General features: G+C 42.3%; 1 protein-coding gene across 1 annotated transcript in view; it reads left to right on the plus strand.

Annotated features, from left to right (window-relative positions):
* The window catches only part of LOC108719737 (phosphatidylinositol 3,4,5-trisphosphate-dependent Rac exchanger 2 protein-like), a 191,465-nt gene that overhangs the window by 90,023 nt on the left and 78,648 nt on the right, over positions 1 to 22,794 (plus strand). Inside the window, 7 exon segments of the mRNA XM_041567702.1 lie at positions 1,639 to 1,731; positions 3,176 to 3,405; positions 8,268 to 8,353; positions 10,396 to 10,532; positions 11,809 to 11,929; positions 12,213 to 12,321; positions 20,292 to 20,418. Coding sequence (XP_041423636.1) covers positions 1,639 to 1,731; positions 3,176 to 3,405; positions 8,268 to 8,353; positions 10,396 to 10,532; positions 11,809 to 11,929; positions 12,213 to 12,321; positions 20,292 to 20,418 — 903 coding nt within the window.

Below are 22,794 nucleotides of genomic sequence, written 5' to 3' on the forward strand. Positions count from 1 at the left end.
ACCGGGGTCCTCTGGGCTGAGCTTTTCCACTGTAGCCGACTTCTTGGATCGGTCCACTGCAGGAGTCCTCTTCGATGTGGGCACCACCCGCGTAGTGAAGTCCTCAGCGGCAAGGTATCGCTCCACCAGTTCCACCAACTGGTCTGCTGTATTTGGGTCAGCTTGACTTACCCACCGGCGTAATTCAGGTGGAAGCGCTCTCAGGTATCGGTCCATTGTGACCCTTTCCTCAATCTGAGGCGCGGAAAGAAGGTCCGCCTGCAGCCAGCGTTTCACAAGGTTAATGAGATCATACATCTGGGAGCGGGGTGATCCCTTAACCTTAAATTCCCAACTGTGGACCCGCTGTGCCCTCACAGAGGTGGTTACTCCCAGTCTCCGCAGGATTTCAGACTTCAGCTTGTCATAGTCCCTTGCGTCCTCGGAGGACAGGTCATAAAAAGCTTTCTGGGAATCCCCCACTAGTAGTGGTGCAACAATCATCGCCCATTGCTCCCTCGACCAGGCTTGCTGCTCCGCCGTCCTCTCAAAGGTACAGAGGAAGGCCTCCACATCATCCTGCCCAGTCATTCTCCGCAGGAGGTGGCTGCCTGGGATGGAGCGTGGCACTCCAGGGACTAGGGCAGCATCCCCAGATACCCTGGCTGTCAGTTGTTTTACCACCTCAATTTGCAGCTGCCGATCTTTCTCTGCAGCCTGCGCCAGTGCAGTGATCTGGGCCTCCAACAGACGATTTGCCTCCTGCTGGGTGGCGTTACACTGCTGCTGTAGCAACTGGCTCTCCTGGTGGGCCTTCTGTAAAGTTGCAGTGCACTGCAGCAAAGCCTTGAGGACATCCTCCATTTCACAACTTTTAAGTGCACTGTCTCTTTAAATCCCACTTATAAGCTATACAGTCCGCACAATACCCACAGGAGACTTACTGTGGTTTGGCAACTTCCGCGTGTGGCAATCGCTGCCCGCATCCGAAACACCAATTGTGGGGGTTCACTCGCTGGTAGGCTGCAAAAGAGGCGACTTCACACACCAGGAACGGTTTAAGGGCTTCCTGCCCGCGTTTATTTTCCAGCGGCTGCAGAAGTTTCCCCTCGCAGGGGGAAGGTAACCAAAAAACAGCAGTTTAACAGAAATATCCAGCCTCCTGGCTAACACAAAATAAATGCTTTGCTTTCTCTCCTGAAGCTGAGCAATACCAGCAGTTTGTCTCACACACATTCAGCACTGCTGCTCAGCATCAGGTGTACTAAATAGGCCTAGGGCCTCTTGAAAACCTGGCCTACGGATTTGGGAATCCGCCCCACCCTACTCTTGCGGGTTCCCAGTAAGACCAGTCCCGGATCATCAATTACAAAAACCTTGCAGAGAGACATATTGTTTTCTCTGCTAAGAGCACTACTGGTCTCACCTCAGTAACAATATCTGAGAATCCGTGGCCCAACATACATACCATCAATCACTTTTCCCCAGGAAACTGGGGACCTTTTTGTCACCATACCACACTAGCAATGACATTCAAATGAATAATATCATAGAAATGGACAAAGTCGTGTATATTTGGGGTTATTCTGAATCTTATTACATGACCATGGCATCTTCAATTGTAAAACATGTTTTATCAGTTTCATTTTTTTTCTATAGGTAAAGCCCAGTGATGGAAGCTGCGGTTTTGCTCTGGAAGATAGAAATAAGGTGCCCATTGTAAAGATCCTGGAAAGGGGTTCCAATGCTGAGGTATGGGTGTGGGTTCATCTTCTTTGTATCTATGTATATAAAGTTGTTTTCTACCCAGGAGTGCCCATACTTTACTAATGCGAGGTCTACTTTTATTGATGTTGTCCCATTATGATCAATATTATGATCCATTTTTTCAACTAGCAGATCTTAAAAAAAAAAAACACAAAAAACGAAAAGGTTGAACTTGATGGACGTGTGTCTTTTTTTAACCTTACTTACTTTGTCACTATGTTACATATCCATAAAAGCATTGTTAGCATTCTGTTCCATGGAAAATATGACTTAAATATTATATTGATTTATGGGAAAAGTTCTATTGCTATATATAAGAATGTAATTATTTATCTTATTTACAAAGCAATTATTTCTTATGTAACCTTAACAGAATAAATATATGACTAAAAAGAATGAAACAGAAGTGTAGATCCCTATCTACCTTTTGGGCACCCCTGTTCTAGCCCAACCAAACAATAAAATTCTATTTGCCAAGACAGACATTGATGCTAGTATATTTGTTGAGAAAACATTGTGAAATCTCAAGCCTGAAAATGCCCAAGATAGGAGATTTCGTTTTTTGGTTCTGACTGTTTGGTTCTTTTAAGATCTGATTATTCTAGCCAACTGCCCAATGGACAGATCTGTGATCTGATTTCAAAAATGTGTCCTGTACGCCAGACCAATGAATTGCAACAGGTATATTTTAATGTACCTGTTTCAGGAGTTGCCTGACAAACTGTCTGTGGCCCCTCAACCCAAAAAGAACAATCTTTCTTTTAGCATTCCACAAAATGTTGCACCATTTCTCTTTAGGTCAGTCAATGTTTTCTTTGGCAACTTCAGTGGGTCTTTTTTTCAGCAATGGGACTTTGTGGCGCCTTTGCTGTCATGATTGTTTGTTTTCTATTACTCTACTACACCTACTAGTAATCTATTTGCCATGTAGAAATATAATTTCTACCAAAAAAAAAAAAATAACTGTTTCCCAGCAGACGATTTAATTCACTCATGTAAAGAGGAGGTGAAATGACAACTTTTAAGTAGCTAATAAAAATAATGGCACTGCAAGGTTCAATGTATGCTTAAAATATGTCACTCCTGCTGGAATCTCTGAAATGGTTCTTATAATAAGTCAGTAGGGGGCACGTGTATATTAATAGACAATAAATACAAAGGGAGAAATTAAATCAATTCCTTGACTACCTGCTTAAACCAAGGAAAAGGAATGAGAACTCTTTATTCTTCTTAAATAACCTTTCATTAATTGGTTACAGTCAGCAGGGTGCAGCAGCTGTCTGGTTGCAGGGGTCTGATCAGAGATCTGTTGTCCTGTCCTTGGCAAGAATCACCATTACCCACACCATCATTATTTAGTCAATCAAATATTCTGGAACAATTAGAGCAGATACACAAAATCAGTTTGGGAGTCATTTTTAGGATCTAGGAAACTAAGCCTTTTGTGTCGTATGTATTGCTGTATGTAAACTTAGTAGGCAATAAAAAAAAACATCCTTTTAATGTTTTCTATGCAGTAAATGGTGACCTTGTATTCCGGCGACCTTTCCATGAAGTGGATTGTTTCCTGAAGACTTTCCACGAAGTGGATTGTTTCCTGAAGACTTGCTTGAAAAGCAGAAAGCCGCTGAGAATCCTCATGAGCACGAAGCCAAGGGAGTAAGTCAGCCCCAAGTCTTTCACTTATCAACCCATTAGACAGCTCTTAGCTTCAGGCATACAACTGGCTTTTTGACATGTTTAGCACTGAACACCTACAGTATAAACTTTTTATTTAATTGTTAAAAGTTGACAACAAAACAGCATTAAAAATATTACTTTTTGAACTTATTGTATTACTACCACTCCCTATGCATGAAAAAATGACTACTTTCCTTCCTTACATTTAGGGGCACATTTACTATTGGTCGAATATCGAGGGTTAATTAACCCTCGATATTCGACCCTCGAAGTTAAATCCTTCGACTTCGAATATCGAAGTTGAAGGATTTAGTGCAGTTCCCTTGATCGAATGATCGAAGGAAAAATCGTTCAATCGAACGATTCGAAGGATTTTAATCCATCAATCAAACGATTTTCCTTCGATCCCGAATTGCCTAGAAAGCCTATGGGGACCTTCCCCATAGGCCAACATTGGTGCTCGGTAGGTTTTAGGTGGCTAAGTAGGTGGTCGAAGTTTTTTTGTAAAGAGACAGTACTTCGAATGGTAGAATAGTCGAATGATTTTTAGTTCGATTCGAAGTCGAAGTCATAGTCGAAGGTCGAAGTAGCCAATTCAATGGTCGAAGTAGCCAAAAAAATACTTCGAAATTCGAAGTATTTTTCCTTCTAATCCTTCACTCGAGCTAAGTAAATGTGCCCCTTAATATTGTATATGAAAATATGTTGCTTTTAGACCTGTTACATACAAGTTTATGGGCCATTACTACAGGTATGGGACCTGTTATCCAGAATGCTCGGGACCTGGGGTTTTTTGGATAACGGATCTTTTTAATTTGGATCTGCTAGATCCATATAGAAAATCATATAAACATTAAATAAACCCAATAGGCTTGTTTTTGCTTCCAGTAAGGATTAATTATATCTTAGTTGGGATCAGGTACAAGTTACTGTTTTATTATTACAGTGAAAAAGGAAATCCTGTTTAAAAAATTCAATTATTTGGGTAAAATGGAGTCTATGAGAGACAGCTTGTCCGTAATTTGGAGCTTCCTAGATAACGGGTTTCCGGATAATGGATCCCATACCTGTACCATGCATAAGGGCAACAAATAGATTCTAAAAAGGGTTAACATAGTGAAACAGACAAACGCTTATAAGACTACTTTATCTACCTTTCTTGAACACTGCCTTTTTACAGAGAGGAAACCATCACTCCTATTGAGGACTGTGTGAAGTCCGAATTTATCTCATTATTTTCTGAAAAATACTCCAACCAAATCCGCACAGGTTTTTTCCCCTTATTTATTAATAGATTTTCCTATTTTCTTGGCAGGAAAAAACCCGGAACAATCGTGAAAAAAATTTTTGATTTTCCACCCGAAAACCATGAAATTTTCGGATTATTGCACGAAAACCAAGCACAGATCAAAATATCTGTGGGACTTCTCCCATTGACTTATATGCAACCTCGGCAGTTCTGTAATGCCGGATTTTCGGATTCTGACTTTTTCCATCCTCAGGGTATAATAAAAATGAATAGTTTTTTTTCCACTAAAATTCTCATTTTATAGTAAAAAACAAATTTCTTGGATTTTGGCATTCGGAGTTTAATTAATAACCCCCTTAAAGTCAAAAAGCCATTTTGAAGGTAGAATGCGGAAAATAGGCCATCCTTAAAAGTGCAATTGCATCTGTTTATTAAAAGGTAAGCAAAATTGCATACGGTTTCATGCAGTGCCCGCAATTGTGTCAGACTTGTGCCCAGAAATACACCGGAATTGTTGGGAAAATGTTGCATTCTCTGAAAAAACATGACAAATTGTGTCCGAAAAATTGCACTTTGCATACTGCACTTGTGTTCGTATAGAGCCCTTGTTTCTTCTTTATAGGTCATTTTATTTACTTATTAACTCAGGGGATAGATTGCACCAGCAATTGCACTTTTGTGTCAGCACTGTAGATGCTACAGGCATGTTAATGGTTAATAGGTGCTGTATTCTACCACTACGTGGAGCAGGCAATGAAACTAATAGCATTGATAAGCCTAAACCATTGAAGCCTCTCAACATTTTTATAGTATCAGTCAGACTTGAAGGCAGCAGAAAGCAGAACAGAGATCTAAAGGCTCTGCCAACACACCTTTAGGCTACAGTCTAACTAAGCCCATCACCCTCCAAGAGAAAAAAATATTTTGGTTACAGGGTATAACTTAGGGTAGTACAGAGTCCCATGACCTGTGACCTTGTGCTTATTTAATGCATTTTGTATATATAAACATTTTTTGGAGATGGGATGCCATAATATCCGATGGTCGGCCCAGATATTGATGCAGCTTTCTGAAGGAACCCTGTGTTAGTTGGTGCACTTGTAAGTGATTCCTAGTGATTGGTGAATAGGGAAGTACAGGGAGCATCTTTGAATAGGTGTCTAATGAATGGCATAATTTACACAATGACATTGTCCTTTTTGCACATGACCGCAGATGTGGATTTGGTCATGAATGAACACTGTTCAATATTACAAAAGACTTGAGTCTTTGATGTGGGAACCGTGGGCACCATGCCCTTTAAATGATTTCCATGGCCCCTAGTTTCTACTGGAGCTCTGCAGACCTTAGTGCATGCAATAATAATTTTAACATAATGCAACTCATTACATGAGTATAGAAGGAAAGGGGCCCAGTACATGGAAGACGCTAGGGAGAGACGATATTGTGTGGCGGCTTGTGTGCTAGAGACCCTATTTATTATTGATTGTAAAATGGATAATTATATGAAAGCATTCTCCAACGGCAAAGGGAAACCTCTCTGCATAAGTATAGCAATTTAGAACTTGTTTTTGGCAAGGATGAGAGATTTCATAACTTGTGTTGATATTTAGCTGCACTTCCCCTCTGGCCCATTAGCCACAGGGGATTTGTTTAGACTAACTTCATCACTTCCTAAAAATGCCACATAGTATTTATTTTATAGGCAGCTGGACTCTCCATTCAGTGGCAAAGGATGTGATTGAATTTCTTTGCTCCGCATTTCAATTATAATGTATCAACCTGTCATGCTGAGTTCAGTGTTAGATCTTGATATGAAATGTTGATATTATTTTTACCAAACTGGCCCTTACCTTAAATTTATGTTGATGATCAGGAATATGCAGTCTGCCATTGCCAAAGTACCGGTGATGGAGAAATCCCACCATCCCAGCACAAATTATGGCTTTAACTAAAGTAGTTGGACATTATTTTCTTTTTGACCCACATTGTTTAAAACTTCTAGCTGACTTTAGGGGACATATATGTCTGCAGGTGCAGTGAGAAGAGTAAATCAGGCACAAGTATTTCAAGTCTGGTTGATGTTAGTTTTGGTGTATGGTGCAAAGATGACACTGAGGGAACCCTGGTGCTACCGTCTGGTCTGGAACAGTCCAGGCTTCCTCTACATCAATAGGTACAACGGCGCTTGGTCCTGAACAGGAGGCAGGAAGAACTGAAAGGAGTGAAACTATAAGGAAGTGCACTACTGAGTATCTGGGAATTGTTCAGTTGGCACAGAATGTTTCACCATGCCTAGAAACAGCTTAGCCCTGTGAAAGTGGTTTATTGTGCCAACAAACTAGACAACGTTTCCCGAAACGTTGCCTAGTTTGTCGGCACAATAAACCACTTTCACAGGATTCGGCGTGATGCAGCGTGTGTTCTTGGAGTTATAAGTGGGTCCCTGACAGGGGGACCAGCAGCTTGCACCTAACGCTACAACAAGGGGTGAGTTATAGTTGAGAATCACCTGCATTTGGTTGTAGACACAGCTTATTTGCCCTCTTTGTGAAGAAGGCAATATAACGCAGGGCCGGAACTAGAGGTAGGCAGAGTAGGCATGTGCCTAGGGCCCAAAGCTGAGGGGGCGCCAGGCACGTACCTGCTTTGTCACCTACCCTGTGTCCGGTCCCGTCTCTCCCCGACTGCACCTGGTGTCTTTGCATAAATGAGCTTCTGTGCATGCGCACACGCCATTTCACGCATGCACGATGGAGTGAAGATTCGCACATGCGCGCTGGATCGAAGTTTCGCGTATGCGCAGTCGAGCGCACACTGAGCCGGCGCCATGGCCCGCCAGGTTGCCAAGGGCGCCTGGCTGGGTTGGCCCGGCTCTGATATAACGAACATGATTGCAGATTGGCAAAATAGTTTGTTGGACAGAGTGAACATAATCAGTATACAATATAGCAAAAAAACAAATAGGACAGGAAAAGAGGCTCTACCAGATGGAAAAGTGTTCCACAGGATACCTCCACTTTACCCCAAAATTAATATTTAAGCAACAGATATCATATTAAGTGGCATATTAAAGAATGTTACCAAACTGGAATATATATTAAAGTAAATATTACCTGTTTACCTCTCTTGCCTTGAACCACCATTTTGTGATGTAGTATTATTATGAAAATGGCTTATTAACATGAAGCAGGGTTTTACACAAGCTGTTTTATCCAATATCTTTTTATAGAGACCTACATTGTTCAGGGGGTATAGTTTTCCTTTAATGACATTAGAAGGTTTATAGAGCTTCCTGTGACTAGTGATGCCACCTTTTCTAGAAATAAATTCTGGCCTTGCTCTACTTACTATAATTATAATTAAATAATACTGACTATATTTTTTATCTTTCTTTTTTAGTAATAACAATAGCATCAAGTATTATTTTTTTATTTTTACTGAGCAGGCATATAAAATACCAGCAAGGTGGGACTCCTGTGCTTACATTGCTTGTGTTATGTACACATTTTTGCACTAAATACCTATTATTTACCTTTAAATTATTTTTTCTAATGTTAACATATATCATTTTGTAATTTTTATTTAACAGCACTGTTAAAACTACAGATTCTCCTGAAGGCCTTGGCTTCCAGATAAGAGGGTTTGGTCCCTCTGTGGTCCATGCTGTTGGAAGAGGTGAGAAAAGCACTGCCTTTTGGATAGTTTCATTGTGTATGTTTGTTCCTAAAGGTGTTGGCAGGCAATCACTTGCTTTTATTTGTGAAGCCACTGAGCTGTTATTTATTTAGGATAAGGTAATGGCTAGCACTCTAGCTATAAGAGAAAAACACCTGGCAACTGAGCTTGAAGTGAATCATTGGGAGTTGCAGTTCTATTAAAAATGTTACTGTATGGTTTAGAAATATATGCCATTCTTGTTTTCCCCTTGCACCATGAGATTTTCTACTGTTGCTAATTTGGCAGGTGACAAACTTTTTTATATGTCTTTTAAAGGGTCAGTATACTTTCAGTATTTATTTTTCCTGTGGAAATATTAAACCCTGAATGGACATTTATCCCCTGTGAGCCGCCGCTTAGTTTCCTCCTCCATAATTTGCAATCATCTTCAGATCCGGTTGGAGGAGCGGACTTGGGTCGACGAGGCCCACAAAGGCTTGGGCACATCAAGTTCTTTCCTGGTGTCCTGTCGGCCGAGTCTGTCATTGTTTGCATAGGGTGACGAGAGCTAAGTGTCAGAACTGGACTCGACAGGATGAAGAGGGTGATGAGTCAAGACAGGACAAAAAGGACAAGCAGGCAGATAGCAGGATCAAGGACTGGCTAGCAGAAACAAGGACTGGCTAGCAGGAACAAGGACCGGCTAGCAGGAACAAGGACCGGCTAGCAGGAACAAGGACCGGCTAGCAGGAACAAGGACTGGCTAGCAGGAACATGGACTGGCTAGTAGGAACAAGGACTGGCTGGCAGGAACAAGGTTGCGCATGGCAAGGTCAGACAAGGCAAGGACCAGACAAGGCCAGAAAAGGTACAAGGTAGACAAAGAGAGGAAGACATGGCAAGGAACAAGGCAGGCTAAAGACTACAGCAGGAACCCAGCTAGGGGCAATGCCACTAGGGTTGCCACCTTTTTTAAAATTCTTTACCGGCTGGTGGGGGGCGGGGACACAAAGGGGCGGGCCGTGATTTCAAAATGGGCGGGGCGTGATGTCAAAATGGGCAGCGCCACGGAGGCTGAAAGAAGCACAAGTAAAGCTAAGTTCCAGGGGATTGGGGGCAGGCCGAGGGCTCTTTTTAATCGTATTACAAATTTACCGGCAGCTACATTGCCGGTAAATTTGTAATACCGGCCCTGGCCTTGGCAGGTATTTTACCGGCTAGGCCGGTAAAATACCGGCCGGGTGGCAACCCTAAATGCCACAGTGCTTAGGAAGACCAATGCTCAGGCAAGGAGGTGAGGAGGGCTGGCTTTATATAGGGCAGGGTCTGATAGGCTGACCCTAACCTACCAATCAGGATGCTGGGGTAAGAGGACTAATCCTGGGACCCAGCAGAAATATGAATAAAAACTTGCTGGCTGCTTTCCTGGCCTGGTGGTTAGGGCAAGCAGCCAATAACCAGGAGCGCCAAGGGTTAAACCCCAGCAAAGCTTGACAGTAAAGTGACTGTCCGTGCCATATAAAAAATGCATATAACCCAACAACATATTTTCCTCATGCTGTTATTGCTTGCATAGCTCTGTGAATGGAACCCATGCTTACACACACTTCCCTTTCTCCTTCTAAGATAGAACAGCTTGCTGAGCCTTATCTTCCAGTAAACATTATTACACTTGTCTATGGAGAAATAACACTCATGATAATATTGATAGCTGTTTCATGCTGGCACTGATAAATGGAGGGATTTTGAGATCTGCACAGAAGGAGACTCTGGTTAAATGAAAATGGCTTGACAAGTTTTTATAAAATAATCCAATTACTCGGTGTCATCAAGGTTGCAAAACAGCCGTCGCAGCAGTCTTGACCTTTCCAGGAGCACATTGGTTTGGAAGATTCCTCTGAGCACTTACACTGATACATCTCAGCAGCGTGTCATCTCTTCAGATTGCTTTTCTCAGCTTAAAAGTGAGCTGTTCAACACAATCAGCAAGTGGACTACAGTATAAATCAGTTATTGTTATTTTAATTGGAATCCTTTATATCTCATGCTTCTTATTGCAGGAACAGTAGCAGCTGTCGCCGGCCTTCACCCTGGACAGTGCATCATTAAAGTGAATGGAATTAACGTCAGCAAGGAGAGCCATGCAAGTGTCATTGCCCATGTAACAGCCTGCAGGAAGTACAGACACCCAATGCAGGTACACTGTACTCCCCAATAACTCCTTTCTGAGAAGGCATTCATTATTAATGTCCTTCTGCATTTGATAGTTCCTTTTAGGAAGAGGAGCAATGTATAACTAGTCTCTGGCTGACAGCTTATGAAGTGAGAAGGCAAGCTACGGTATATTGAGCCAAACTGATGATTTTAGGTGTATATGGTATGGGATCTGTTATCTGGAAACCTGCTATCCAGAAAGTTGTGAGTTACGGAGAGTCTCCTATAGAATCCATTATAATCAAATAATCCAATTCTTTGAAAATTATTTCTTTTTTCTCTGTAATGATAACACAGTACCTAGTACTTGATCCCAACTAAGATATAATGGATCTTTATTGAAAGCAAAACAAACCTATTGGGTTTATTTAATGTTTACATAATTTTCTAGTAGACCTAAGGTATGAAGGTCCAAATTACGGAAAGATCCGTTATCCAGAAAACCCCAGGTCCCGAGCATTCTGGATAAAAGGTCCCATACCTGTATATTCTAGATAGTGGCTCTTGAGAGTCAAGACTCGTGTGTCTTGCACATAGTCACTCCTAGTCTGACCTCATTAGTTAAGGTAACAATAAACACTCTGGATCATTTATTTCTGAATCTCGAGTGATCTCAAGTTATTGTACAATAAAATGTTATTGTGTAACATTCTGTAGTGGATATCCAAATCCAGACCTGCTACATAAATAAGCCCCCAATGCCTTCAGCAAAATAATTTCAGTTTTAGGGGTAATCCCCTTATCTATCTCCCAACATGGCTCACTGTTGATTAAGTCCGATATTCTGCTATAGATGAACTACAGTGTGCCTGAGCTAACTCATACAGCCTGACTGGCTGGGAAACTGGCTTAAGGACACCTAAAAGTACATCTATTTCTCTTAAAATATTTATAATTAGTTATAAAAATTGATGCGATAAAAGCATATTTAGATGCACTCTGTGCATAATAATAATTTAATACACTGGGAACAGACAGAGGGAACAATGTGGGCAGTGGTGTATGTAGAAATTACTGGGCCCCACAGCGAAACATTTTTCAGGTCCCCTAAATGTCTAGAGGTTGTCTTACAAATATTTATTGAAATTGTATATGAATTAGGGCCTTATGGGGCCCCTATAGCTCCTGCTTCCTCTGTAGATACGCCCCTGAATGTGGGGTAGTGAATGGAATACAAATGAAGTGATTAAAGCATTAGTAGGCAGAGTTATATTAAATGGAGTTATCAGAGCAAATAAAAGCATTGTATTTATTTTCAGCAAGACTCTATACAGTGGATATATGACAGCATTGAGAGTGCCAAGGACGAGATTCTGAAAATAAATCACACAAAGCCATCAGTGGATAATGAAGGGGATGGCTTTGACTGTAAAGTTGAAGGTGGGTGTTTGGATTGATTTGCCAGTCTGTCCCTGCATCCAAGAACTACAATATTTACTGAAACAATATATTCATGGATAAAATAATCATCGACTTTTTTTTATGTTTGAGAGCTAATAGGGTACCGGTATTACCTTGTACATGAAAATGGAAATGTATGTAGGGGTACTGGGTTTCATCCCCAGTATTGCTTCTACTCTATAATTATCCCAGGAATGGAGTTGCAACACAGCTTTTCTACAATAATGAAACGTCTTACTTTGCTGATATCTTCTCATTCAAGAGGTGATTGACAAGTTCAGCACCATGGCCATCATTGATGAGAAGAAGGACCATGTGAGCCTGACAGTTGATAATGTCCATCTGAAATATGGGGTTGTTTATGAATATGCCATTAGGGATGTAGCGAACGTCGGAAAAAAAGTTCGCGAACATATTCGCGAACTTGCGCAAAAACGCGAGCGGTTCGCGAACGGTTCGCGAACCCCATAGACTTCAATGGGAAGGCGAACTTTAACATCTAGAAAAGACATTTCTGGCCAGAAAAATGATTTTAAAGTTGTTTAAAGGGTGCAACGACCTGGACAGTGGCATGCCAGAGGGGGATCAAGGGCAAAAATGTATCTGAAAAATCTGCCTGTGTGTGCTTGGAAGAGATAGTGTAGGGGGAGAGCTGTTAGTGATTTCAGGGACAGATGATAGTAAGTTTGCTGGCTAGTAATCTGCTTGATACTGCTCTGTATTGGAGGGACAGAAGTCTGCAGGGATTTGAGGGACATTTTAGCTTAGGTAGCTTTGCTGGCTAGTAATCTACTGTTCTCTTTAAACAACTGCCATACGTTGACCTTGTAGGCATTGTTTGCCCAGTTTTTTTGGACGCAGCCACTGAAGCACAGTTGCCAGAAAAAATATGCCATATAAATGCTGAAAATAGTCATTTTTCGCCATACGTTGACCTTGTAGACATTGTTTGCCCAGTTTTTTTGGACGCAGCCACTGAAGCACAGTTGCCAGAAAAATTATGCCATATAAATGCTGAAAATATAAATTTTTTTGGTTGCAGCCACTGAAGCACAGAGGCCAGAAAAATTATGCCATATAAATGCAGAAAATATGCATTTTTTTGGTCGCAGCCACTGAAGCACAGTTGACAGAAAAATTATGCCATATAAATGCTGAAAATATAAACTTTTTTGGTTGCAGCCACTGAAGCACAGAGGCCAGAAAAATTATGCCATATAAATGCAGAAAACATGCATTTTTTTGGTCGCAGCCACTGAAGCACAGTTGACAGAAAAATTATGCCATATAAATGCTGAAAATATAAATTTTTTTGGTTGCAGCCACTGAAGCACAGAGGCCAGAAAAATTATGCCATATAAATGCAGAAAATATGCATTTTTTTGGTCGCAGCCACTGAAGCACAGTTGCCAGAAAAAATATGCCATATAAATGCTGAAAATAGTCATTTTTTGCCATATACGTTGAGTCAACGTATGGCAAAAAATGACTATTTTCAGCATTTATATGGCATATTTTTTCTGGCCTCTGTGCTTCAGTGGCTGCGGCCAAAAAAACTGGGCAAACAATGCCTACAAGGTCAACGTCGTTGACCTTGTAGGCATTGTTTGCCCAGTTTTTTTGGCCGCAGCCACTGAAGCACAGAGGCCAGAAAAAATATGCCATATAAATGCTGAAAATAGTCATTTTTTTGGTCGCAGCCACTGAAGCACAGTTGCCAGAAAAATTATGCCATATAAATGCTGAAAATATAAATTTTTTTGGTTGCAGCCACTGAAGCACAGAGGCCAGAAAAATTATGCCATATAAATGCAGAAAATATGCATTTTTTTGGTTGCAGCCACTGAAGCACAGAGGCCAGAAAAATTATGCCATATAAATGCAGAAAATATGCATTTTTTTGGATGTAGCCACTGAAGCACAGTTGCCAGAAAAAATATGCCATATAAATGCTGAAAATAGTCATTTTTTGCCATACGTTGACCTTGTAGACATTGTTTGCCCAGTTTTTTTGGTTGCAGCCACTGAAGCACAGAGGCCAGAAAAAATTAAACCAGTAGGGTTTGCACCCTAGTTTGTAACGGTGGCGGAGGGAGGAGGAGGACGCTAAAGGACAGCTGTGTGTGGAGTCATGAGGCTTGAAGAGAAGGACAGCTGCATAGAAGTCAGAACAAGTCTTCCGGCGTGCAGTAACCCTCCGAGATCCACCCCTCATTCATTTTAATAAAGGTCAGGTAATCGACACTTTTGTGACCTAGGCGAGTTCTCTTCTCAGTTACAATCCCTCCTGCTGCACTGAAGGTCCTTTCTGAGAGCACACTTGAGGCTGGGCAAGACAAGAGGTTCATGGCAAATTGTGACAGCTCTGGCCACAGATCAAGCCTGCGCACCCAGTAGTCCAGGGGTTCATCGCTCCTCAGAGTGTCGATATCTGCAGTTAATGCCAGGTAGTCCGCTACCTGCCGGTCGAGGCGTTCTTTGAGGGTGGATCCAGAAGGGTTGTGGCGCTGCCTTGGACAGAAAAACATTTGCATGTCTGACGTTACAGACTGGCCAAAGGGCTTTGTCCTTGCAGGTGTGCTCGTGGCAGGATTACTGGCACCTCTGCCCCTGGAATGTTGATGAGTTCCTGAAGTGACATCACCCTTAAAAGCATTGTACAACATGTTTTGCAGGCTGGTTTGTAAATGCCGCATCTTTTCGGACTTGTGGTATGTTGGTAACATTTCTGACACTTTATGCTTGTACCGAGGGTCTAGTAGCGTTGCGACCCAGTACAGGTCCTTCTCCTTAAGCCTCTTGATACGGGGGTCCTTCAACAGGCATGACAGCATGAAAGACCCCATTCTCACAAGGTTGGATGCAGAGCTATCCATCTCCGCTTCCTCATTATCAAGGACTGCATCATCCACGGTCTCCTCCCCCCAGCCACGTACAAGACCAGGGGTCCCCAAAAGGTCACCACTAGCCCCCTGGGAAGCCTGCTCCTGTTGGTCCTCCTCCTCCTCCTCCACAAAGCCACCTTCCTCCTCTGACTCCACTTCTGGCACCCCTCCCTGCGTTGCAGCAGGTGCCTGGGTTCGTTCTGGTGATTCCGACCAGAAATCGTGCGCTTCCAGCTCCTCGTCACGCTGGTCTACAGCCTCATCTGTCACTCGTCGCACGGCACGCTCCAGGAAGAAAGCGAAGGGTATTAGGTCGCTGATGGTGCCTTCGGTGCGACTGACCATATTTGTCACCTCTTCAAAAGGTCGCATGAGCCTGCAGGCATCGCGCATAAGCACCCAGTAACGGGGGAAAAAAATCCCCAGCTGTGCAGATCCAGTCCTACCACCCAGTTCAAAAAGGTACTCGTTGACGGCCCTTTGTTGTTGCAGCAGACGTTCCAACATAAGGAGCGTTGAATTCCAGCGAGTCTGGCTGTCAGAAATCAAACGCCTGACTGGCATGTTGTAGCGCTGCTGAATGTCAGCAAGGCGTGCCATGGCTGTGTAGGAACGTCTGAAATGGGCCGACACCTTTCTGGACTGGGTGAGAACGTCCTGGAATCCTGGGTACTTGGAGACAAAACGTTGGACTATTAAATTTAACACATGTGCCATGCAGGGCACATGTGTTAAATTGCCTAGTCTCAACGCTGCCAACAGATTGCTTCCATTGTCACACACCACTTTTCCGATCTGCAGTTGGTGTGGGGTCAGCCACCGATCGGCCTGTGACTGCAGAGATGACAGGAGTACAGATCCGGTATGGTTTTTGCTTTCCAGGCACGTCATCCCCAAGACAGCGTGACAACGGCGTACCTGGCACGTCGAATAGCCTAGGGGGAGCTGGGGGTGCACAGGTGTGGAGGAGGAGAAGGAGGACCCAGCAGCAGAGTAAGAAGAAGAAGAAGACGAGGTAGAGAGCGATGGAGGAGTAGAGGTGGTGGCAGAACCGCGTGCAATCCGTGGCGGTGACACCAACTCCACTGTTGTTGTTGAGCTACCCATTCCCTGCTTCCCAGCCATTACCAAGTTCACCCAGTGGGCAGTGTAGGTGACATACCTGCCCTGACCATGCTTGGAGGACCATGCGTCAGTAGTCATATGGACCTTTGGCCCAACACTAAGTGACAGAGATGCGGTAACTTGGCTCTGCACATGTTGGTACAGGTGTGGTATTCCCTTTTTAGAAAAAAAATTGCGGCTGGGTACCTTCCACTGCGGTGTCCCAATTGCTACAAATTTGCGGAAGGCCTCAGAGTCCACCAGCTGGTATGGTAAAAGCTGGCGGGCTAAGAGTGCAGACAAGCCAGCTGTCAGACGCCGGGCAAGGGGGTGACAGTCAGACATTGGCTTCTTACGCTCAAACATGGCCTTCACAGAAACTTGGCTGGTGGCAGATGACTGGGAATGGGAACAGGTGGTCAAGGTGGAAGGCGGAGTGGAGGGTGGTTCAGACGGGTCAAGGAGAGCAGAGGTAGAGCAGTAAGATGCTGGACCAGAAGGAGTGTGGCTTTTAGTTTGCCTGTTGCCTTTGAGGTGTTGCTCCCAAAGTGCTTTGTGCTTGCCGCTCATGTGCCTTCGCATAGAAGTTGTACCTATGTGGCTGTTGGGCTTACCAAGGCTCAGTTTCTGACTGCACTCATTGCAAATTACAATGCTTTTGTCAGAGGCACACACATTAAAAAAATCCCACACTGCTGACTTTTTGGAAGTGTGCGATCTGGCGGTAACAGTAGAAGTTGGCGGAGTTGGCGGTATTGGCGGCAATGGCGGGTGCGTTGGCCGGCTGAACACAGGTGCCGATACATGTTGTTGCCCTGCTGATCCCTGCGGGCTGTCCTCCCTGCTTCTTCTAAGTCTTATTCTCCTACTGCCTCTCTGACTCTCCGTCTCTCCATCTGAACTACCCTCCTCTTGCTCTCTTCTACTAGGCACCCACAAAACATCAATCTCCTCATCATCATTCTCCTCAGATGCATCAATTTCTTCTGACACATCACAGAAGGAAGCAGCAGCGGGGACCTCCTCCTCATCACTCATTATGTCCATCTCTATCGTGTTCTCTGCCAGAATTAAATCTGGTGTAAGGTCCTCATCTCCTTCATCTTCTTCTGGCAATAATGGTTGCGCATTACTCAGTTCAAGAAACTCATTGGAAAATAACTCCTCTGACCCCAGTGAAGAAGGGGCACCGGTGGTGGAGGAAGTGTTACGTGGGGTGGCCATAGCAGTGGAGGATGAGGAGGATGTTGTGGTAAAGTTAGAAACGGTAGAGGATGGGGTGTGCTGTGTAAGCCAGTCAACTACCTCTTCAGCATTTTGGGAGTTCAGGGTCATTGGCTTTTTAAAACTGGGCAATTTGCTAGGGCCACAGGATTGCATAGCAGCACGGCCCCTAGCACGTCCTCTGCGTGGCGGCCTGCCTTTGCCTGGCATTATTTTTAAAAAAACAACAACAACAACAACAAAAACTCAGTTGGTTTTTCTGGAAACGATAATACACACAGCTAGATGGCGGGTTGAAGAAAACACTGTGCAAATAATGCCTACAAAGTCAACGTATACACTACTACAGCGGTGGATACGGATTACGTAAAATATATGAATGCTGCTTGAAAAAAAGTAACTCAAGTGGTTTTTCTAGAGACGATAATATTATCAATATTTAGACAAAATGTGAACAAGGTCACACAGCTCGATGGCGGGTTGAAGAAAACAGTGTGCAAATAATGCCTACAAGGTCAACGTATACACTACTACAGCGGTGGATACGGATTACGTAAAATATATGAATGCTGCTTGAAAAAAGTGACTCCGGTGTTTTTTCTGGAGACGGTAATATTATGGATATTTAGACAGAATGGGAACAAGGTCACACAGCTCGATGGCGGGTTGAAGAAAACAGTGTGCAAATAATGCCTACAAGGTCAACGTATACACTACTACAGCGGTGGATACGGATTACGTAAAATATATGAATGCTGCTTGAAAAAAAGTAACTCAAGTGGTTTTTCTAGAGACGATAATATTATCAATATTTAGACAAAATGTGAACAAGCTCACACAGCTCGATGGCGGGTTGAAGAAAACACTGTGCAAATAATGCCTACAAGGCCAACGTATACACTACTACAGCGGTGGATACGGATTACGTAAAATATATGAATGCTGCTTGAAAAAAGTGACTCCGGTGTTTTTTCTGGAGACGGTAATATTATGGATATTTAGACAGAATGGGAACAAGGTCACACAGCTCGATGGCGGGTTGAAGAAAACAGTGTGCAAATAATGCCTACAAGGCCAACGTATACACTACTACAGCGGTGGATACGGATTACGTAAAATATATGAATGCTGCTTGAAAAAAGTGACTCCGGTGTTTTTTCTGGAGACGGTAATATTATGGATATTTAGACAGAATGGGAACAAGGTCACACAGCTCGATGGCGGGTTGAAGAAAACAGTGTGCAAATAATGCCTACAAGGTCAACGTATACACTACTACAGCGGTGGATACGGATTACGTAAAATATATGAATGCTGCTTGAAAAAAAGTAACTCAAGTGGTTTTTCTAGAGACGATAATATTATCAATATTTAGACAAAATGTGAACAAGGTCACACAGCTCGATGGCGGGTTGAAGAAAACAGTGTGCAAATAATGCCTACAAGGTCAACGTATACACTACTACAGCGGTGGATACGGATTACGTAAAATATATGAATGCTGCTTGAAAAAAAGTAACTCAAGTGGTTTTTCTAGAGACGATAATATTATCAATATTTAGACAAAATGTGAACAAGCTCACACAGCTCGATGGCGGGTTGAAGAAAACACTGTGCAAATAATGCCTACAAGGCCAACGTATACACTACTACAGCGGTGGATACGGATTACGTAAAATATATGAATGCTGCTTGAAAAAAGTGACTCCGGTGTTTTTTCTGGAGACGGTAATATTATGGATATTTAGACAGAATGGGAACAAGGTCACACAGCTCGATGGCGGGTTGAAGAAAACAGTGTGCAAATAATGCCTACAAGGCCAACGTATACACTACTACAGCGGTGGATACGGATTACGTAAAATATATGAATGCTGCTTGAAAAAAGTGACTCCGGTGTTTTTTCTGGAGACGGTAATATTATGGATATTTAGACAGAATGGGAACAAGGTCACACAGCTCGATGGCGGGTTGAAGAAAACAGTGTGCAAATAATGCCTACAAGGCCAACGTATACACTACTACAGCGGTGGATACGGATTACGTAAAATATATGAATGCTGCTTGAAAAAAGTGACTCCGGTGTTTTTTCTGGAGACGGTAATATTATGGATATTTAGACAGAATGGGAACAAGGTCACACAGCTCGATGGCGGGTTGAAGAAAACAGTGTGCAAATAATGCCTACAAGGCCAACGTATACACTACTACAGCGGTGGATACGGATTACGTAAAATATATTATGGCTGCTTGAAAAAAGTGACTCCGGTGTTTTTTCTGGAGACGGTAATATTATGGATATTTAGACAGAATGTGAACAAGGTCACACAGCTCGATGGCGGGTTGAAGAAAACAGTGTGCAAATAATGCCTACAGGGCAAATAATGCCTAAAAGGTCAACTTATACACTACTACAGCGGTAGTAAAATAAAAAAAAGTAAAATAAAAAAAAATGAATATTAAAAAAAAAAAATTAAAGTTGGTGCTGCTGAACTACTAGGAGCAGCAGATTAGCACACCAGTCCCACTCCCCAACACTGCTAGACTAATAGCACTGGGCTCTTATAGTAGTAGTAGTAGTAGTAGTAGTAAAACAACAAAAAAATAAATAAAAGCAGTCCTTACAAGGACTACTGTTATTGCAGCAGTCAGCAGATGAGATCAGAAGCAGGACAGCTGCCCACTGCAGCTACATACAGAGCACTGCAGTAGAAGGTAGATTACTAGCCAGCAAAGCTACCTAAGCTTAAATGTCCCTCAAACCCCTGCAGACTTCTGTCCCTCCAATAACAGAGCAGTATCAAAATGATTACTAGCCAGCAAACTTTCAACTGTCCCTGAAATCACTAACAGGCAGCAGCTCTCTCCCTACACTATCTCTTCAGCACACACAGGCAGAGTGAAAAAACGCTGCAGGGCTTCGGTTTTTATAGGGAAGGGGAGTGGTCCAGGGGAGAGCTTCCTGATTGGCTGCCATGTACCTGCTGGTCTGGGGTGAGAGGGCAAAAAAAAGCGCCAACAATGGCGAACCCAAAATGGCGAACGTCGCGCGACGTTCGCGAACTTCCGGCGAGCGCGAACACCCGATGTTCGCGCGAACAAGTTCGCCGGCGAACAGTTCGCGACATCTCTATATGCCATGTCAAATGCCATGTCATAGAGAGGATGATTGAACCCAAAGGCTTCTTTAGCTTGGCCAGTCCCACAGTTTGGGAACCTAACTTTATTTATTCATTTACTGTTCTAAATCAGTATAAAACAGATTAATATTATTAGTATTATTTTTCACCCACTGTTTCCAGGGTACTTAGGGTATATAAAAACTGGTCCAATATTATAATGTGTATCCCTAGTTACAGGCCTGTTCCGAAAGTCCAAGTCTTAAATGGGTTGTTCACATTTTTTCAGTTCAGTTGGTTTCAGAAATAAAGACTTTTTCCGATTACTTTCTATTTTCTATTTGTGACTATTTCTCTAATATTGAAGTGTAAAGTTTCATTTTTCACCTTCAGCTCTAGAAGGGGGATCATTGACTCCAACTATTCTAAATTGATATATTTAGTTGATACATTTGTTATCTTTGTTCCTGCTGAGCAGAGGTTCATTAAAGGGGAACTTTCGCAAAAATTAAAAATGAATATACTCAGACTGAAGTAAGAAACTTTCTATTTACAATCAATTAAAAATGTCTGAAATAATCAAGTTTATATTCACTATTCCTTCCTCAGCATTTGTTTCTCTTCATTTTGTCTTCATGCAGCAGTTGGGTGTCAGATGAATGATCTAATATATCTTATAGGGGGGGCTTCCTTTCCTAGCAGATGTGTAAGAGCTCACTCAAATAACTGATTCCAGTAGAAAAAAAATCGAACAAAATAACTGCTTTTTGCACAAATTCTGCATGTAGAGAGACAGGATTTCTGGTGATTTTGATATTAAATTTTCATTTTCACGATAGTTCCCCTTCAAAGGCAACTGTTAGAATTGATACAATAGTTGCTAATATTCCACAGATACTGCTGAGAAATGTATCAACTAAATGTATCAATTAATTGTAGTAAATTGTAACAGTTCAGAATATGCTCCTGGATCACTGAGCTGCCAGACGGAAACACTAGAGACACAAACATTACATTTTAAACCAAAATTCTGGGAAAACGGTAAGAAATAAAAGATGAAAAGCAGTAGAAAAAAGTCTTTGTTTATGGGGAACAATCTGAAAACAAGTGAACTGAAAATACTGCAACCAGTATGGAAGCTTTTAGTCATCTGTATTATCGTGAAAATATATAGCAAACGCATGTTATACCCTGGTTCTTTTTTCTACAATGTAAAGAATGATCACAGGTAGTAAATTGCTTCATACTTTTAAGAACTATTTTCTATGTAATGACTGAGTAATGCTTAAGTACTACTGAGTTTCACTCATTAATCTAGAGGCTTAAATGAACTGTAAGTAAAACAGACTTGCCAGTGGTCAGTGAATTCTTGAGTCTCGTCAGCCTCAGACAAGATGCACACATATGGTCTCTTGATGAAGAAAGAAGTAATGTGTAACAATAGTAACGGCCATTGCATCAAATACCTACTATTGCCTGCTACTTTGTGGAAGAAAGTTAAGTTGTAAAATATACAGATTGTTCAAAGCAGATCATATGATTCATGGTTCTTTTGTATAGGGCTTAATTCTTGTATGGCCAGCATAGAGTGTTTGACCTGCCAATGGGGAGAGGTCTTACATGTTGCTCTATAAAGCCAGGCTATTAGAGCTAAGACCGAGCATTTTGATGCCTAATAATGTGGCTCTGCCTTTCCATAAGTTTGTTCTTTAATAAGTGTTGTGTACATGGAAATGTTATATGCCACAGGTGCCAGCTTCTTTCCCTACCCCAGAATCGCCTTCTTAAGTTCACACAAAGTATACGTTTTGGGAGACAATAAAAAAGGCAATCATTTTTAGTTCAAGAGAACAATATCTTGCCATATGGGTCACAAGTCCTTAAAGCAAGCTGTGACTGCAGTTCATTCCATGAATAGGATTGCTGCTCTCCTCCACTGCCCCATACTACATGGCAAATTGGAAGTTAATATATAGCCATATGGCATGACTTTGTCTAAATTAACTGCTAATTAGTAGTAAATGTTTTCTAAGTGCTAACAAGCAGCTATTAAAGGAGAAGGAAAGGTTAAAACGAAGTAAGCCTTATCAGAAAGGTCCATCTAAATATACCAGTAAACCTCCAAAGTAGTGCTGCTCTGAGTCCCCTGTCAAAAGAAACACTGCATTTCTTTCCTTCTATTGTGTACACATGGGCTTCTGTATCAGACTTCCTGCCGTCAGCTTAAACCTCATTGCCCTGGGCAAGAGCATGCTCAGTTTGCTCCTCTTCCCCACCCCTCCCTTCTCTACTGTAATCTGAGCCCAGAGCAGGGAGAGACTCAGGCAGGAAGTGATGTCACACCACATTAATACTGCAGCTCCTATCCTAAACAAACAGAGAGTTTCTAGAGCTTTTTACTCAGGTATGGTAAAACATTCTACAGAATAAATATAGCATTCTAGCTTGCACTATTGCAGCTAATCTATTGGCAATAAAATGTCTCCGTAGCTTTCTTCTCCTTTAAAGGGGA

Source organism: Xenopus laevis, chromosome 6S, assembly GCF_017654675.1.
Source record: "Xenopus laevis strain J_2021 chromosome 6S, Xenopus_laevis_v10.1, whole genome shotgun sequence".
NCBI classification, from domain to species: domain Eukaryota; kingdom Metazoa; phylum Chordata; class Amphibia; order Anura; family Pipidae; genus Xenopus; species Xenopus laevis.